The sequence below is a fragment of the Zonotrichia albicollis genome, chromosome Z (genome assembly GCF_047830755.1).
Source record: "Zonotrichia albicollis isolate bZonAlb1 chromosome Z, bZonAlb1.hap1, whole genome shotgun sequence".
NCBI classification, from domain to species: domain Eukaryota; kingdom Metazoa; phylum Chordata; class Aves; order Passeriformes; family Passerellidae; genus Zonotrichia; species Zonotrichia albicollis.
Genome location: NC_133860.1, coordinates 43,772,956 through 43,792,439, shown reverse-complemented (window position 1 = coordinate 43,792,439; position 19,484 = coordinate 43,772,956). Strand labels below are relative to the sequence as shown.

The following is a 19,484-nucleotide window of genomic DNA, read 5'->3' as shown; positions in this document are numbered from 1 at the left end:
CAGCCTTCAATTTATTATATGACCTATGCATTTAAGGCAGATTGAATTATTTTGAATTACAGTTTCTCCACTAAATAAATTTCTTTTATCTTTGTGCAAGGAAAAAGAAAACCAAACCTTTAAAAACCTTTAATTTTTTGTTTTGTATTAGTTGTTTTGTTTGTAGCATTTTAAAGGAATTAATTTACATATGTATCATTTAGACTAAAGAACTGATCTCAGCAAGTAGTCTCTGATTCAAATATTTGATTAGGAATTATTTTATTATTTAGTAATTTAAATACTTTTATGTTGGTTTGTGGAGGATATTTTAATATCCTCCACAAACCAACACAAAAGTATTTAAATTACTAAAATATAAAAAACTTACAACCTAAATAAGAATTACAAATAAATTCCTCATCAAATAAATTCCTCATCCTCAGTCTGAGTTGTATTTTTAATGTTCAGATTCTTTAAGCTTGTGTTGCTTTTCTAACCCAAATGCGTGATGTACTTCTAATTTAATTTTTGGTTTCTAATGTTTCTTCTTTCATGAAATGGTACATTTTAACCAGAAAGGTAAAAGACTTGCTAAGGAGACTGGCAGCAAGTTGATTAAGGCTGCATTAAACTGCCCAAGGAATTTTATGGGATCATTCATCTGTAGAGTAACAATCTCTCTCTGTGCAGAAACGGCTATGTAGCCACTTCAGCACAGGAGCTTTAGGTAGGGTGAATTGCTTGCCTTCAGACTTGCTTGCAATTTCATTTATACTGGTTTGACATTGCTTCAAAACTGATCTCACAGCTACAGTTGTGAGAATACTTTTTTTAAAAAAAAAGGCTAGAAATGAGAGAATACAGTAAGAATTAAACTGTTGTAGTTTTGGTTTTAAATTGCTTCCTGTATTTGTGCCTTTTTTTAAACTAGACAGTGTAAGTCCACAGTCTACCTGTAATTAGTCAGTGATCTCTTAACACTCATTGCTGGAAAGGGCCATGAAGATGTGTGTAGAGGAACTCCTTCAGTTTTCTTCTGTGATGTCTGTTGGCTTCAAACTATAGAAACTTGAATATCTTGTTTATTTGGAAATCTGTGACCTCTCCAAAACCTCATCTTCAGATGTCGTATTCAAGAGCATTTAGAATATGACTTAATATGCTTAAACTGAAAAAGTTTAAGCATTTTTCCAGTGGCCCTTGTATTAGATATTCACTGTGTATCTAATAATTGAAACAGTCTTCACTCCTAAGATCTTTCCTTGCCACAATATTCAGTCAGTTTTATTTCTTTGATCAGATGAAAACTGGAAATTTTCCTTAGGAATTTTTAATACTGTTTTAATTTGTATCAGTAATCTGTCTTTAATAAGACATACATTTCTCTGTTCTTTTGTAGTTGTCTCACAAAATTTCTGCCAAGTTAATCTTAAAGCACTTGGATTGTAACTGTTGTATTAAACAATCATACATTCAACTCATGTAATTTCTTACCATCTGAAAATACTGATATTCAGAGAAGGCAAAAACATTGGTTTTGATGTGTCTGCAAATTCCACTGTGTATATAGATGCAGAAACAGTTTGGGGGTGGCAGTACTTCTGCCTTTATCCATCATGTTTTATACTCCCTTGTTCATCTGAGGCTTCCAAAGGAGTGTGCAGTCATTTTTTAGCATTTACATTAAGATCAATAGGTTCTATTTCATTATTTACCTTAAAAGTTTTGCTTCTCTGATTAGGGTGGGTAGTGTGTAATCCTTTTGTTAATGTGTATGATTGGAGCAGTTGACTGCTCTCACTGGTGAACACATTCTCTTTTGGAAGAAGCTCCATTCCAGATCAGTAATTATTTCTTCACCCTTTCCCACAAGGATGTAATTTCAGAATATTTATCTGACATTAGAGACTAGAGAGCACCCTGAACTCAGGCTTACTGGTTAAGATTTAATTCCAGTTTCTTTCTGAAGATTTCTGTAGATCTTCCATTTGTGTACCTGCCTGCTCATATATGACTCCACCCATTTATCCCTATGCAGGACAGATAACTACATGCAGGGACTAACTAATAGAAACTGAAATACTGCCATTTCCTTGAGGCAACAGCACCTTAAGAGCCTTAATGAGCCACTCACTGCAGTAAGGAAATTCATCAGCTATGCAGGGAAAAATACACTAGCATGCCATTGCAGTGACCAGTGATGATGTTTCAGCCAGCACTGTTGCTGTCAGCGTTGCAAGTATCACCAAAGCACCACTGTTGTTACCAATGACAGATCAGACAGTGGTGGTGTCACTGACAGGTGCATGTCCTAGTGCATGTTCTGTGTGTAAAGGTTTTAAAACACATAAGAGTGTTCAGAAAAGGACTGGGAGGAAAGTAGACGAGTGTGTGGTTCTGAATTCTGTGTACCCTGGGATGCAAGGTATTTTGCCAAGAAGTAAAAATAACACCTAATCCTGATTAATCAGGTCTTAAGGCTCCCAATATCATTTTTGCCTTGAACTCTGTACTGAATTCCAAATTATGCCTGATGGTCTTTCCAAAGGAGACTTCTCAGTATTTTGAGTTTTCTTTACAGTTGGTTTCTTTATAGTGGGTGCATACTATGAAAAGACAGTGATATGATTTAAACAGTGTAAAATACCTAATTTTAATTGGGAGACCAAAAGATTTAATTTTTTGTATTTTGTTTTAATTTAGCTTTTCCTCAATAGATTGTTTTTACCTCATTTATACATCAAAACATACTTAAAAATACATATGCCATTTGAATTGTATTTGTTACTTCTTTCTACTAGCAAAAAGTCTTCAGCACCTTTACAAGTTCTCTTTCTTATTTAGTGAGATTGCTAATTTTTACCCTCTTAGGTGTTATTATTTTTTACAGTTGTTAAGATAGCGTTGTACAAAAAGGAATTTAAATTAGTGAATTGTTTCATGGGGTATATATCTGTACTTTATAAGTATTTTGCACAAAACTTGGTTGGTTTATAAGCACCTACATATTGGCAACAGCTAGAGAACTATGATGTATTTTGGTTCATCATTGTACAGATTTTTTTTAACACTAGCTTAAAAACAGATTCCCACCTACTTAGATTAAGTTTTTTTAAATAATGGTGAATAACCTTATTTTAAATAAACAATGCATTCTTTTCATGGCCAAGAACTTCCCCAAATTTGTCACTGTTCCATGATGAAGTGTAATCTTCTTTACATTTGCTGTATTTAATTTTGGGATGATTTTGTCTGCAAACATTATTGTAAAAGAAGAGCAGCAGATGTTTATCATGTGCCTGTGCCACCAGGGCTCACGCACAGGCCCTGTCTGTCTTGCCTAAACCATTGTGAGAGGAAAGGGCATCATGGAGTCTCTCACTGTATGACATTCCTTCCAAGATTTGCAGGGACCACCTGCTCAACCATGCAGTAAGTCAAAACAGGAATCATGCATCTGTTAGTGTCTTTATTTTTATTAATCTCTGTTAGTTGATAAGAATGAATGTATACCTGAAGGAAAGTGAATGCTAGAATTTCAGGGATTGCATCTCTTTTTTCACAGCCTTATACTCATCCATGCATATGGTTATTTTCAGCTGTAACTTTGTTTGTAAGTTAAATCTACTAGTTTCCTCGGATGTTTTCAAAAGTCTGCATTCTGAACTATCACAAGGAACAGGTTCAAAAGCTGTGTATCATCTTGATTTTTGTCTGCATCTTGGGGAAGCCTGAATTACCAAGTGGAAAAACTGAAGTTCAGCAAAAATCCTCCATTAGATACATTTGCTTTGCCTCTTACAGCTCAGACAAAGAAATCTTACTGTATACTGTAAGCAGGGAGTAGAATAGGGCTCATATGCACTTGACACTAATAATGCTTAAAACAATTTTAAGCAGGCAAAAAGCACATGCTGGATTTCAGACATAAAATTTGACAGTAGAGGTTTAAATAAGACTGGACTTGCAAGAATGATGCTTTTCATCCTTTGTACACTCCCTCTACCATTTAAGATTTTAGCTGATTGATCTGGTAGTCTTTGTCACAAATTCATGAGGTGATGTTTTTCTCAAACAGCTCTCCACTGAGTTTTAGATTGTTTTCTGACTGTCAGCATCAAAAGTATGTATTTCCATTGTAGTATCCAATGTGTGTGATTGTAGTGGGGCAAATAATTTTCCACTTGGTATCTCTAGCTGTGGAAATGAAATGATCATAGAATCATCAAGATTGGAAGGGATCCAAAAGCTCATCCAGTCCAACCACCTGTCCAGCAGAATCACTGTCACCACTAAACTACATCACCCAGTGCCAGGTACAGATGCCTGTTGAACACCTCCAGGCGTGGTGACTCCACCACCTCTTTGGGCCACCTGTTACAATACTTGACCACCCCAACAGTGAAATTTTTTTTCTAATATCAGAATCTCACCTGTCTCAGCTTAAGGTAATTTCCTCTTGTCCTCTCATACTGATACATTTGAAGAGATGGTGCATCCTTGTCTAGATTAGTTGATCAAAGGCATTTTAAGCCTAGATCTTTGCAGTTTTGCACTGTCTACAACTTCATTCAGCTGGACATTTCATTAATGATAACAGTGGTGTTATCATTAATGTGTTTCATCCTGTCAAAGCAGAATTTGAAATCAAAATGGTTGTAATGATTTTTTAGTTGGTGAAAGCTTGGCTGGTTTTTGTCCCTCTAGCTGAAAATGTTGTGTGTCTAATTGAACCCATGAAACAGCAAGAGATTTGGGTTTCAGTTCTGACCTGTAATAAGCCTGTGCTATATATTGGTGTTTGTTATCCTAATTTGAATTAAGTCTTAATTGTTCTATGAAACAAGGAATATTAGCACATGCTGAGGCTGGTCATCCATTTTATTTGCATTGGTGTGATGGTTTTGTACCTTCATATATGTGGAAACTGTATTGCTGTGCTCTTTTCTCTATGCTCATTTGGTGCATAAGAAGCAGAGGTATTCATTAAATAAAGAGGGAATGTACTTCTGTCAGTAGGGTGGAATTACAGGCTTGTAGGGAATTACTTGGTTTTCCTGAGTACTATTTCATCTGTTCAATGGGATTCCACAGTGCAGGCTTTTACAGACATTATCTGCAAAAAGAAATACTACTCCTCACTTTTTAGGAAAAAAGCCGTGAAATCATGGATGGTGACTGCAACAACAATGAGCCATAACAGCTCTTCTTTTCACAGCAGCATCAGTGTAACCAATTTCATGAGCAGATACCTTATTGTAACTGTAGATACCCTCAGCAAAAGTCTATCATCAAATTGATGATATTCTACAGGCAGCAAACCCCATTAAAGATTTATTTGCCTCAAATATTGAAATCCCAGTGCTCTAGGAAATTTGAGTTCAGCTTCATTATGAGGTGTTGTACTATGGGAGCATTTGTACACATACACAATTTCTAGTTTCATACACAACATAAGACAGAATGAACTCTAGCTAGAATTATCTCAGGAGGGTAGAAAGCTAACATTTCTCTCAGTTTCTTCAGCTTATTCAGCTCCTAGACCTACTGACCAGAGAGAATGAATAACAGTAGGAAACAAAGGTCAGTTAACAGTACACAAATCTGAAGTTATATTACTTCAAAGCCCAGATATTTGCTGCTTTGAATGTTGTTGTCAGATTGCTCCTCTGAGGTAGAAGTAGTTCTGTCTATAGGTAATAAAAAAGTTTTTTTTTAAGGTAGTCTTAATCCTACCAATGAAGCACATTCTTAGTTTGGTACATTTCACAAAACTTTTTTCTTTAGACCAAGGCTTATGATTATATGATGCATCATGTTGAATTTGGTTAATCTTTTGCTAGGTGATTTTCGTATTGGTCTTTTGTCATCCAGTGTGACATTGAAGAGCTCTTAAAAATTAGGGGTTTTTTGCAGCCTTAGTTACGAGGAGGAGATTCCACTCCATTCGGCAAGTTAAAACCCTTTGTGCTAGTCTTAACCACAAAGTTCTACCTTCAACAGAATTACACTTGCAGTAGGGGAATTGCTTAGTGTTGCATTAGAAAACAGTAAGCCTACAGCCTCTTCTGTCTCTGATTTTTATACAACACAAATTAATGTTGAGACTCCATCTTAAAAATATTCTTCTAAAGTTTGCTTTATTTCTGTTTAAAACAATCCTTATATCATAACCAATCAGCCCTGGAAAACTAGAAAATTAATTTCATAGACATTTCGGTGAGGCACACAAAATCCTTTCAAACTGTCTTTCTGGTGTCTCCTTAGTAACCTCTCTGGTGTGCTTCACAGGGTCAAACTGTCTTCTTCCTAAGACTATTCAAATTAATTGTGTAGTAAATGTTAATCTCGTATCATACAGCTGAACTCAGACTACATCAAATGTTTCAGAATGGATGCTTATTTGATATGTTGGATGTGAGGTCTACCAGTATTCTTCTTAAGTGAAAGCTTAGGGCATGTCTCCAGGCACAAAGCATTGCAACATAGTATAGCAGTAGCTATTCTGCATGAGCTCCTTCACATAAACACATTTATTCTGTGCTATGAGAGCTTTTTTCTTGCTTTTCTTAATCTACATCACTCTTAACTTGACATAAGAGGGTTTACACAGAAAGCTATTATGGAATATGTGTTATTTCCTTGGTGCATATAATCCTTTGCAGAAAAACACTGTAAGCAGTTTGTGCAGAAATTCAGAAGGCTGAATTTTAGCAATTGATTGAATGATTGATTACCATTATTAAATACCAATATTATGGGTTACAGTGCCTGAATTTTATGGTAAGAAGAATGCTATTAGAATTCTCTCAAAAATTTAAAAAATATTCTAATATTACCAATGGAATAAAACTAAAGAATGGGAAAAATTTTCTAAAGGATTAAGTGGCTGAAACTGTCTAACAGTTCTGAAATTAGGACTGTTTTGAAACTAGTTTCAAAACCACTGGCAGTGAAAAGTTGTAGTTTCCAAATGTACAGCTTGGAATTGATGTCATTTGAGGGATGGGACATCTTTCTGGCAGTGCAGATCTCAGTCTCTTTTCTGGTTGATTGTTGGGAGGGATTTGCACCAATTTCCTGTTTCTTTTGTAAGTACACTGAGACTGGAGGGATGGGGTAGGTATTCTATTATGAATCTCCTATTTGTTCTGTCTGTATGTGTTTTGACTGTCAATTAATACATGTTGCTGATCAGAAACCAGATTCTAATCCAAGTTCCTGTTAGCATCTGTTTATAACATAATGAAAAGCAACAGGAGAGATTAAAAGACCTAGAACCAAATGCTTTCCAATGTGATGGTAAGGACACTTTGCAGAAAAAAAGTTGGGTTAATCATCTTGGGAAGAAGCGAGAATCAAAGCCTGTCTCATGCATTCACAGCTACTACTCTAAGAAGACCTGGATTTTGAATAATTTAGCAGCAGTACATATTGTAGCCATTTCTTTTGTTTCCTTGTATGCCAGGTATGTGTCATTTCAGCCTTAATGGGGAATTCTGGGAGGGAAATGGAAGAGGTCAAGAAAAAAGAAGAAAAAAAATTGTATAGGCTTTTTGTGGACACTTAAGTTGAAAATTGCAAGGTCTGTGAAGAGATAAATATCTTAAAGATATAGGTGTTTGGGCATGTAATTGTTTTGTTTGTTTTCAGTATTACACATTGTGATAATAGTGGATTATGGTTAGTGCATGACATGTGAAGTCTGGATAACAGAGAAATCAAATGTTCCTCAGCATTAATAAGGCTTCTATCTTCAGAGAGCTTCTGTAATCTTAAATTATATAGATGAAGTGTGTCAAATTTAATTCTGCTGCATTTTGCTGATCAAGTGGGATGAACCAGGCTGTGTTTTGGAGGGTAGCATTCATGCCTTCGGTACTTGTTTAACATTGATTCTGATTTCCTTTCTATACAAGAAGATTCTTCCTTGGGGAAAACAGGTAGTAGAAAACAAAAAAGGCATGGCATACAGATATATAAATACAATACAGAAATAAACTTTTTTTTTTCCTGTAATGCTTTCAACCCAAAGGTTTTTTCCTTGTCTCAGCCAAATTATTTTGATTTCTGCTTCCTTACATAATTTGGAGGACTAGAGATAGGTTCCTCCTCCGGTTTCATACAGGTTTCATATATAGAAGCTGAAGGAGACACCTCATCTTGCAGAATACCTTCTCATCTTGATAATGTCTCATAAATTATTCTAACCTGTCTTCAAAGATGGTCATGTAAAGCAGTTAGACATCTCCACTAGATGTCTTCTGTAGACGCTCCCATTCATACTTCAATTTGTAGGCTTTTTTCTGTCCTTTCCACTGCTGAAGTGGAAATTCTTACCAGGACTGAATTCTAGTTACATTCTTGGAAAGGAAACTTATCTTCTTCTTGGCTATGGATCCATGCCATGCTTCTCTACCTGCTCTTTCCTGTTCTGTCTCTCAATCTTCCTTTCTTTCCCTTGTTTCCCATCTTTAATGTTGTTCTTCTTTAGCACACTTTGTTTCCAGATAATATTAGATATAATCCTTGTGTCAAAATTTCTGAATAGTAACTTTTGAAGCTCTAATCAAGTTCAAACTTGACAGATGTGGGAGAAGTCTCAAAGAAACATCAAGTTTCTACAACCTTACTTCTAATGCACAGTTAGGTGAATGAGCCCACATTAGCTCTTTCCTGATTTGTTGGACTTCAGCTTTCATCTGTTAGAGGTACGCATACATCCCAGAAAGATCTCTCCTGCCCATACAGTGGGAGCCATTAACATCAGTTTTAATGGTGTGTATCAAAATCCTTTTGTTTTGACATGTTCCTATACTGGAGGGAAATGAGTGGAGATTCACCCTGATCAGAAAAATCTCATTTAAATCTTGTGCCTATTCTTTCCTACTAAGTAGTGGCATGTCTTTATGTACTTGCCTTATTGACTTCATCTTTAGGTACAGCAAACTCTCAAGAGGTGCTCAGCTTTTGTTGTCTCCCAAAAAGTCCTGTGATAACTACAGCACTAGTTGCAATACTGATTTTGTCTCCTTCAATAATATCATCACATAGTAATAGAAGAAAAGTTAGCTAAGGACACTTCTTAGAACCTTGGACTGGACAGTCAGTGTTGGGGAGGTGAGACAAAGAGGCATGCAGCAAATTATCTGGGATGCACCCTAGGAATCAGTAGTGTTCCCTGTCCTCAATGCTTCTGAACAGTTGTTACAGCTGAGATTGTAACGTTTCAACTGAGTTCTGTACTGCAGCAGAAAATAGTTTTCATGTCAAGTGAGGTGCTTACCCAGTGACTAAAAGTAAGGTTATAAAAACCAGGGAATTACTGTCTTTCACGTTTTAGACCAGTTTTAAACAGCATGTATTATTCTGTTAGTATATTACATTAAAATAACTGCATACATACATGTGTAGTGCATATTTTACATATATACATATGTATCTAAATTATCAACTTTAACTCGAGATCTCCCGTGATATATTTTGGGTCTAAGTTTAAGTTACAGTGGATATTCAAAGCAATTTCTCTGGAGTTTGCACGCCCCAACCTCCCCCTACTTCCATGAGTACTTTGTCCTGTTCCCTCTTTACATGCGGAATTGGGAACTTCTGAGATCTGCTCAGCTCTCAGCCAAATGACGTAGATGTGCAGCAGGTACCACGTTCCTGACCCCGGGCTCTTATTTCGCGCCCGCACATCTCTTCCGTGGCAAGGCGGGAGCCTCGCACTCGTTGCCGGGCGCTATCCCAGGGGGCTGGGCCGGGCCCGGGGCGTCCCTCCGCTCTTCGCCTGTCCCGTTCGCTGGAGGTTTCTGTCTGTTCTCGGGTGGGCGGCGTGGGCTCCCCGTTTCCCGTCGGCCAGGATTGAGGTGCTCGCGTTCTGTCGCCCGCAGGCTCCTGGCAGTGTGGGACGCAACAGGGAAAGGCGGACGGCGGCGCCGGCGGCCCCGAGGCGGCCTGGGCGGGCGGAGCCGTGCCCGGCGCTAGGACCCAGCAGGACGCGAGGCGGCTCTTCGGGCCGGATTATAAATTCGTCGTGACTCAGTCTCTGCTCGGCGCGGAAGCAGGTCGGTGGCCTGCGTCTCTCCAGCGGCTGCTGGGGTGCGTGGGGGCACGAGAGCCGGAGCGGAGCGGGCACTGCCGCGCCCGTTCCCCGGCCCGGCCTTCCTTCATCTCCGCCCGCCCCCGCCCGGGCCCTGCCGCGCCGCCAACCGCGGCCGCCTGTTGTCTGCTGTTTTCCAGACAGCCAAGATGGAGTACGAGTGGAAGCCCGACGAACAGGGGCTCCAGCAGATCCTGCAGCTGCTCAAGGAATCCCAGTCCCCGGACACCACCACGCAGAGAGCCGTGCAACAAGTATCCTTGGCCGAGGCTGGCGGGGCCCCGAGAGTGGGCCGGGGGTGGCCGTGGGCGGGCGGGGTGAGCGTGGCCTGCGCGGCAGCGGGGCCGGCGCTGCGGCAGCTGGGCCTGCCCGGCTGGGCCCGGCCGGGGAGCCGCCGCAACGCGGGAGGCCGAGCCCTGGCCGGAGCGGGCAGCCGTGGCGCGGCGTTTGAACCGCCGAGGCGGCCTGTGGGCCGCGGAGCCGCCTTCACCCGGCGGGCACTGGGCACCTGTTGCTAGCCCAGAGACAAGGGCCGCTTTGGGTTTGACCATAGGGGGCCTTTTTTCAAATTTATTTATTGATTTTCAAAGCGGTCACGTCTCCTCCGATATCCGCCGCTCTTTCGAGTTCCCCCGCCCAGCCCCCAGGGTGGCCAGGCGGGAACGGGGCCCTCGGCCCGGCGGGTCCCGCCGAGGGGGCCGGGAGTGTCCCGCGGGGTGTGCCCGCTGTCCCCGCGGCAGAGAGGGGGCGAGCTGGAGCCTCTCGAAGTAATCTGGCGCCGGGGTTCGAGGTGAAAGCCGTAGCTGGTGTGGGTAGTGCCGCTGGCAGAGCCGCTGCCTGCGCGCCCTCGTGGGCCTGCTGGTTCTGACACTGCGCATTTTGGTGCGTGGTGAGGATGTTTTTATTTGTCTGGAAGCTTGATCCTGAAACTCGGCTCTTTAAAATTCACGAAAATGAGGAGCTCTACAGTACGTAGTTTCTTGTACTGCTTTGATTTGGTGTCGTGGATTGATGTTTTTTCACTCCCATCCCTCCTCTTCCCCTTCCCACCGCGGCCCTCCCCCCAACCCCTCCCTACTGGCTACTCTTCATTGTAGAAGTAATGAATACCAAGGTTTTAAGGAGTAAGGATTGAGAAGGCAAAACCTTAAATTAGTACTGATAGAAGCATAGGCCTTAAAAAGTAAAGGCCTCATTTATTGTTTCCTGCTCCTTGCACTAGCCATAAGTGCTATGAAATTTATAGAAGTGCTGAAATTCTATGAGGAGTTTGTTATCTGGATCTCTTTTTATTTAACGCATTTTCTTGAAGGTGCTCAGAAGGCAACAGAGTTTATTTAAGTAGGTAAGAACATATGTGTCTGTAAACATTTATATTAAGAGTTTAGATTTAAGCCAAATTTGCTCCACTTTTAGACTTTTGTAGCAAATGCAGTGACTGTCAGGAAGGTGCTCCTGTCTGAAAAGTGAAGGTCAATTGCATCTTGATCATCTTGTTCTTTCAGTTGTGTTCTAAATTTTTAAAATATGATTGCTTTCTTTAAAAAATCCTAAACAGAAGAGTCTAAAGAAGTAGTCTTCTGATAATGCCCCAAGCTTAAACTGATGCTCTTTAGTATTTAACATATCAAAGTGTTTATAGGGACAATGCTTATAGCGTAGCTTTACTGTAAAATTACACTTTAAAGCTTTGCTTCAAATAATTTAATTACATCTTGTTTGTTTATTGAGCTATAGTATCATATATTCATGACGGGCAGTATAAGTGATGCTGTCTGTCTTGATGATGTATAGAACTTAACTGAACGAAAGTCCTTTTAACTAATGCTTGAAATTCTTTTTAAGTGATAGTGAAAACTCCCTGCTATGTCGATGTTGGCTAGTAAAAGTTAGTGGTAGAAGGCTTTCTCTGTGTGTGTGTGTGTGTGTGTGTAAAGGTTCCACACACAAAAAGAAAGGAATTGTGGTGTCTGTTCCAGGATGCTGTTTAATAGCATGTCCAAGGGGGGTTGTGATTAATGGTTTCAAATTTAAAGTACTTAGTCCATAATTTTTTGTAGAAAAATCAAAAATTTGTTTATTCTGCGTTTATTCTGCAATGCTGTTTCTTTATGATGCTATTTTAGCACACTTAGGTGTTCAGGTGTCAAATACAATGAAGTGGGAAGTATACATTAGCTAAAACCCTTTGTTAGTGAAGTTATAAATTAATATGGTTTCAGATATTTTTCAATTTAATTTATTGTACGTTTCATGGAATGAAAAAGGAAAAGTTAAGTGGGTGAAGAAGTTGCTAAGAAAATTGGTCCAAGAACTAGTCTTAATTTCATAGACCAATGAAGTGTTTTCTCATTAAGTTTCTCTTAAATACTGCTCTTTTTGTTCTTTCTTCTCCTTTCTGTTACATTTTGATCCATTTGACTACACAGTTGTTGGTAATGTTCAGCTGCCTGTTGCAGTGATACAGCTTTACAGGTATCTTTAAGGATCTGTTAATTTTTATGTCTTCCCATGGATTATTTTTTAGACTTCCCCATAACTAAAAGCTATTGCTTCAGTGAGAAAATTACAGAAACTGTTTTTAGGTTGTTCATATTCTGTATGTCATGAGCTTATAGTCACAGCTGATTGAATTGATGTAGCAGTACATAACAAATATAACAATCTTCGTATCCAGAAAGCTATAAATATTGTATGTAAAGATTCAACTTTCCTTAACAGTTTTTCTCTTCAGAAACTAGAACAACTTAATCAGTACCCAGATTTCAACAACTACCTGATTTTTGTTCTTACAAAGTTGAAGTCTGAAGGTAAGTTCTTGAGATAGTGACTTTAATTTTTTGGTGTTCAAAAAGAAATTTATTGTTTTGCTTCAAATAAAGCAAGAGCTGGCTCTGGTCAGCTTCCAGATTGGTTGACCTGTCTGTGGTCTTGTAGAATTCAGTGCACTCAGTGGTCTTTATGGGGAAAAAAATCTGGTAACTTAGTTAGTTACCAGATTTTATTAGTACTTATTAGTACTGGCAGTATCAGCCTTAGAATGGAATCCATTCTAAATGGCCTATGAAATCTTCTGAGAATGTTAGAGCATCATGCCTCTATTGGACTGCAGTAAAGCTGTGGATTAACTGTGGTGAATCATGACTGTATACATTCTAAAACACACTGGTAAGTTCAATTATGATGATTATCTCTGTAGTAAGGAGACTGCTAAATACTTTGAAGACTACATATTTAGAGTTTTCCAAAGATGTCTGTCATAATCGTCATTCTGAAGATTTAATTGGAGTAAAAAAAAGTTAGAAATCAATCATGTTGTTCTATTGTTGTGGACATTACAGTACAGACTGTATATGACATAGTGTATAGCCTTTACCAGTTGGTAAATCCAGCCAATTACTTTGTGTTCAGGGTGTGTGAAAGATTGTCTTCTCAGTGGACTGAAGCTATTGTTTTGAGGTGTCTTTGACAGAGAAAGGAAAATTTGTTTCAAGATCTGCTTTAGCACATCTGTTTCTTTACGTGTGTTTTTAATTGTGTTTGGTTGTTCCGGTAGTTTTCTAGGTTTTTTCCTTTAGTGTTTTGCTACTAGTGCTTTTTCTGCCACTTGATGTTTCACATCTTTGTCTGTGAATGCTTGCTTTTTCCCTTTGAATTAGATTTTACTTATGTGTGGCCTTGTAATGTTCAAAGAATTGTCAAGAATGTTTGTCTACATTTTAAGTGCTGTTTTGGTTGTATCAGCTTGCTTCAGGAGGAGGAACACAGGAGGAGTATGAAAGTATATTTTCCTGTTTCAAGGCTAGATTATATTTAAGTGCTTTTGTGTGTTCTGTGTAGGAGGTCACCTAGTAATCTGTAAAGTCTCTTAAGTTTGAGAACAAGACTTTTCAAGACTTGAGTCAGCCAGGATATGGTATCTTTGAATAAGGTGCCAGTGTAGATACCATGTCCTTTATACCATTACCAGAAAAATTTAAAGCAAAGCAGTTCCAGTAGTGGGACATGAAATCTGTACAAAGGATGTGACAAGGAGGATGTTTCATTTTTTCTTTTGTCCATGAATTTGTTTTCTGGCACACAACTTCCTGATTTCTCTTTCTTCATTCACCATTTGAGCCTGAAATTCTAGATTGTCATAGATGTTTGGTTTTTACTGGTGTGTCAAAATCTACCTTCCGAACAGAACTATTTTGGTTATTCTGTAGTCATATTTTCCCTTCCTTGTGTTTAATCACATCGACCTCTGTAGAATTTCATAAAGAGTAGGAGCTGTTATGGAGTGTAAAGCTGTTTCATCTGAGGGGAAAACAGCAGTTCGCAGCAGGTTGAGGGGCCAAGCAAGCTGGGAAGAGTAGCAATTTACTTTGAGGGAGCAGTGTTTTGGATCAGATTGCACTGATATGTCTGACAAATACATCAGGTATATTGTGAGACTGTTGAAGAACATCTGTTACTCTGGTGATGCTCTTGTCCAGCATCATGACATTTTTAGGGTCATAACCTTTTGTCTGAAGCAACTATTTTTTACATTTGTATCTCTGGTTCTGGAAATTTGCAAAATTTGAAGGTACCATAACCAAGTCTGGTTGGTGTTTTTCATAGTGTTTGCCAAATTCCAAATTCTAAATATTTGAATTTGATTGTCTTGCTTAAGTTGGACTAATGAAGAATAGCAGGAGGCTGTTGATTGGATTTGCTTTGAATCCACCAACAGCCCTTCACCTTCCCTCATGCTCAAGTAAGGTAATGAGACTGTTAGAACTGCTGATCAGCAGCTGCAATACTTGGACGGACTCATCCCAGTTGATAGCTGACTTCAGTACGACTGAGAAAACATTCTGTTTTCTTCCCTCCTGAAGTGGTTCTGTTGGCTGTCTGTCTCTACAGCCTTGCCACAGACCAAAGCATGGATATTCATACTGTTAGAAGTTTATGTTTTTATTGTGTGCATACTATTCCAGCAGAAGGAGCAATGAAAATAGGCTTATAACATATATGACATCTTTTTCAATAAAAATTAAGGTGTTTTCGTAGTCCATGAGAAAAAGATCTTGGCTTGGTAGCAGATGGAACTGAGATTTGATTCAATATTTGCTACTGTTGAAACTTCTGCTGAGAAAATAGTGCTTAAGGATACATTTAGGTGACAGCTCCTGAATGTGGGAATTCTGTCATTTGGTTAGTTGAATTGTGTGTTAAATAGTATCATTCTACTGCAGTGAAGATTGGTCTGTCTTTGACCTGAGTTTTTGCGCCTCTGTGGACAATTTGCAAGAAAACTTCTACAACCCTTCATTTACAAAACTCGCTTTCACTGAGCCCTGCCTTTAAGATACTAAGGTAAACCTTATGTGTAGCTTTACTAAGGTAAACCTTTATTTTAGCACTGTTACTATTCAGTTGAAAAAAACTGTTACCTTCTTTTCCTCTAGTTATAGTTCAATCAGGCTTCTTTTTCTGAATGCTTATGACTTACTGGTTTAAGACCTATTGTGATAATCCTACATGTACATAGGGGTTTTCTTGGCTTTGTCTTTAAATTTTTCTGGGCCCTGTCAAAGCTTGTTAAGCTTGGGTCTTCCTGGAAGCAGGAATGCCCTGCTGCCATTTCATCAGTGAAAAAACATGGTGTACTTTGCTGCTACAGCATATAGCCCAAAGTTTAAATACTTCATTTTTTCTTCTTTTTTTTTTTTGGGTTTGGTTGATGGGTTTTTTGGGGTGGGTTGTTTGTTTTGGTTTTGGTTGTTTGTGGGGGTTTTGTTTGGTTTTTTGTTTGTTTGGGACTTTTTCGTTTTTGTTGAGAGTTTGTTTGTTTTGATTATTTTGAAATTATTGTGCATTTCTAAAGAGGAGTTGGGAATCTGAATGAACCCCAGTGCTAAAAATATCACAATATAAAACTTGTTAAAAGCACAGCATTCAGTTAGACAGTGGGCAGGGCGATGAAATAAAATAAGATCCCAAGCTATTAAAATTTAAGATATAGATCTCTAGATTGTAGTTCCCATGAAGTATGATGCTTAGAGATCTTCCTTAGGTAGGTAAGATGGAGTACAGATTAACTGAAAAGTAGTTTGAAAGAAAAAAAGAATTGTTTTGTTAATTTATCTGTAAATGGAGATATTACATGTAGGCGCTGTGAGTCTAGTTGTTCCTTCTTGGGCTGGAAGGTAAAAAACCTCACAGGTAACGTAGTAACACTGCCCTGTCCTTAGTGGTTGTGTTCTTCAGTGTCGTCTGAGGTAAGCTCAGAATTCTCTAGTCTTCTGTATTTTGTTAATAGTTTGTTCTCTGGAGTGTTGTGTGCATGTTGCTTCTCAGATAATTTTCTGGTTTTTGTGTGTTTGACTGAAACAGTCCAGAGTTACATAGAAGCATCAGTTCTGCTTGTTGCTTTTTTCATTTAACTACAGCTTCCCTTCTTTGATCCAAGTCATGCACCTGTATCCCCCTTTCCTTGTTTGCATTATTGCATCCCTAGTCCAGGTATGTTTCTTTGAAGGAAAGTATGAGAATGTATTTTCCTAATTTCAGCCTCTTTGCTGTCTTGCTGAGGCCTGTTCTAGACTCTGCCTAAGGTGTGCTGAGGTAGTTCTCCAAGGTATATGAAGCCTGAGGCGGGTCACAACCTCTAGATGTCATAATATGGACAATTCATGCTGCAAGCAGAAGTACTGAGTTTGTTTCAGGCCTTGCTGACTGCAATGACGAAATTTCCAAAGTTGCCTGTATGAAAACTTGCTTTGTTTATGCCTTTTCTAAATCAAGATTTGTAAGATATTTCTTTCTCCTTCTACTCTAAAATAGACAGAAATAGCATCCTTCTTAATTTGCATTGTCCTATTGTAGGACAACTGCATCAGTTTCCTGGTGTTTTCTGCTTAGTTTCAGTCCAGAATTACACCACGCTTTTATTTCAGACAGCATTCTGAACTTCGGGAATGGGAGATGGATGTGGCTTGCACTAAACTATTAAAAGATTATATCCATTGTTATTTAATGGAACTTGTTAGTTTTGCATTATTTCTATAAAGTTCTGCATTCACCTCCTCCCCCCTTGTCTGCTGGGCTCTCAGCAAGTACTTACGCTAATATGAAAATATAGAGAGAAATGCATCATGGTCCTGGTAATTTCTGCTGGCTTGTAAAACTGCAGTTGTCTATTCTGTTGCAGTTACACAACTGTGATCTTGTGAAGGTGCTTTAGTGACTGACTTTTCATCCCATCCAAACATGGGTACTCTAGTATTTATTCTCCGCGGAGTGTTATCTGTGTAGATTGATTGGTCACAGTCTGTGGTGTAAGGCTATTGCAGTCAAGGATCAGAGTCCTTAAAAAATGATCTTTTACTGTGAAGGTGAATGAGCTGAAACTGAGAACACTGCTTTAGTGCTGTTTTTGTCACAGGCTTTAAGGATGGTCTTTTGAGCTTATTTCCAGAATACTTCAGATTTTTATAAACCAGTTGAAAATAGAAGAACATGGTCTCTGCAGTTCTTGGTCTTGTTCATGTGATGATCTAGTCACTCAGAGTACTTTGATCTGAAACATTACCATGGAGGCAGGTCCTGTCCCCACCCTCCTCTCTCCCCCCCCTCCCCCTAGTTTTTGTTTCAACAGAGCTTTTTACTGATAGTAATTTATGCTCTGGTAATCATGACACTAATAATTAATTTAGTTCTGCACATATAATTCAAAACGGCTTTTTGTCAGATACTACTGAAATCTGAAACGTTTATGTGAGTTTGATGTGAATGTTTTCTGCTGAGTCTTGAACTTTAAACTTGATGCAGAGAGCAGTTTTCATGAATCCATTCCATTAGGATCTTTCTTGGCATGTTGGTATTGAAAGATAATTGAGGCTAAGCAAGAAAAAGATCGTGATGTGAGATTACATGTAAATTTGCCAGTTACCCATTTCAAGAAGATACCTTTGAGAAGGATTAATCCAGAAAAGTGATTCAGGAGTTTTAACTGTTAAATTAAAACAGAAGCTCCCCTCCCCAGCCACTTCCCTCCAGTACAGTCACCCTACATATAACTATTAAATATACAAAAATAATTGTCAAGCAGTGAAACTGATTGCATTACCATTCAGAAATCAAGTCAGACTAATCTGCCTTTACAGTTTAAAATGCTGCATGCTCTGTATAGTGTCCTACTTAACAACAGCAAAGTATTCTCTGAAGTTCAGATACATGAAGAATTATGAAAAGACTAACTTCTAATGAGTGGATAAATACAATAATTGAGTTGCCTAAAAAGGAAAGAGTAGAATCATGGAATATCGTGAGTGGGAATAGACACATTCACAAAGTCACTAGTCCAGCTCCTGGCTCTGCACAGAATAGCCCCAAGAATCACACCATGTGCCTGAGAGCATTGTCCAAACGCTTCTTGAGCTCTGTCAGGCTTGGTGCTGTGACGACTTCCTGGGTAGCCTCTACCAGTGCTCAGCCACCCTCTGGGTGAAGGACCTTTTCCTGGATATCCAACTTAAACCTCCCCTGACACAACTTCAGGCCGTTCCTGTGGGTCGTGTCACTGGTCACCACAGAGAAGAGATCAGTGCCTGCCCCTCCTCTTCCTCTCACCAGAAGAAGGTGTAGGCTCAATGAGGTCTCCCCTCAGTGTCCTCCAGGCTGAACAGACCAGGTGGCCTCCGCTGTTCCTCACAGGGCTTCCCCTCAAGGCCCTTCAGCATTGTCATGGCGCTCCTTTGGACACTCTCTAGCCTTGCATGAGGCTGTTGTGGCACCAGAGCTGCCCCAGCACTCGGGGTGAGGCTGCTCCGGTGCAGAGCAGAGCAGGACAATCCCCTCCCTTGCCTGGCTGGCCATGCTGTCCCTGATGTCCTGAGGACACGGGTGGCCCTCCTGGTTGCCAGGGCACTGCTGACCATGTTCAACTTGCCACAGACCAGCACCCACTGGTCCCTCTCTGTGGCACTGCTTTCCAGCATCTGATTCCCCAGTCTGCCTGCACATCCAAGGTTGCCCCATCCACAGCTGCAGAATCCAGCATTCGTTAGAACTTCCTACAGGTGGTGATTGTCCAGCCCTCCAGTTTATTGAGGTCTCTCTGCAGGGCCTTTCCTCCTCTGAAGAAGTCAGCAGCTTCTCCCAGTTCAGTATCATCGGCAGACTTACTTAGTAGACATACTATCAGATAATTAATTTTGTAAGGTTAGTAGAAATTCCATGACTTTCCCCAATGTGCTAACTAATTACTCCTTTCCGTGCTTTTTTAGGGATTTTGTAGTGCAGGTTTAAGTCTTCTCCTCTTTATTTTGAGTTTTGAAAGAAACTGAATTTGATTGTGGATTTGTTATGTGATTCAGTGCTTCAGAAACACTTTCCTGGAGCTCTTTACTTTAAACATCCAGAATCGAGA

At 39.5% G+C, this 19,484-nt stretch overlaps 1 protein-coding gene across 4 annotated transcripts in view; it reads left to right on the top strand.

Moving 5' to 3' along the window:
* The window catches only part of TNPO1 (transportin 1), a 69,541-nt gene that overhangs the window by 6,914 nt on the left and 43,143 nt on the right, over positions 1–19,484 (top strand). For 2 of the 4 annotated variants that reach the window (XR_012578310.1, XM_074533683.1), the window contains exons 2-3: positions 9,876–10,338; positions 12,819–12,894. Coding sequence is in view for 3 of the 4 variants with exons in the window: in XM_074533683.1 (XP_074389784.1) it covers positions 10,234–10,338; positions 12,819–12,894 (181 nt within the window). In the remaining variant the exon portion in view is untranslated. Of the gene's footprint in view, positions 1–9,772; positions 9,791–9,875; positions 10,339–12,818; positions 12,895–19,484 lie in introns of those variants that run through there. The other 2 variants (XM_074533681.1, XM_074533682.1) reach the window with 2 other exon arrangements.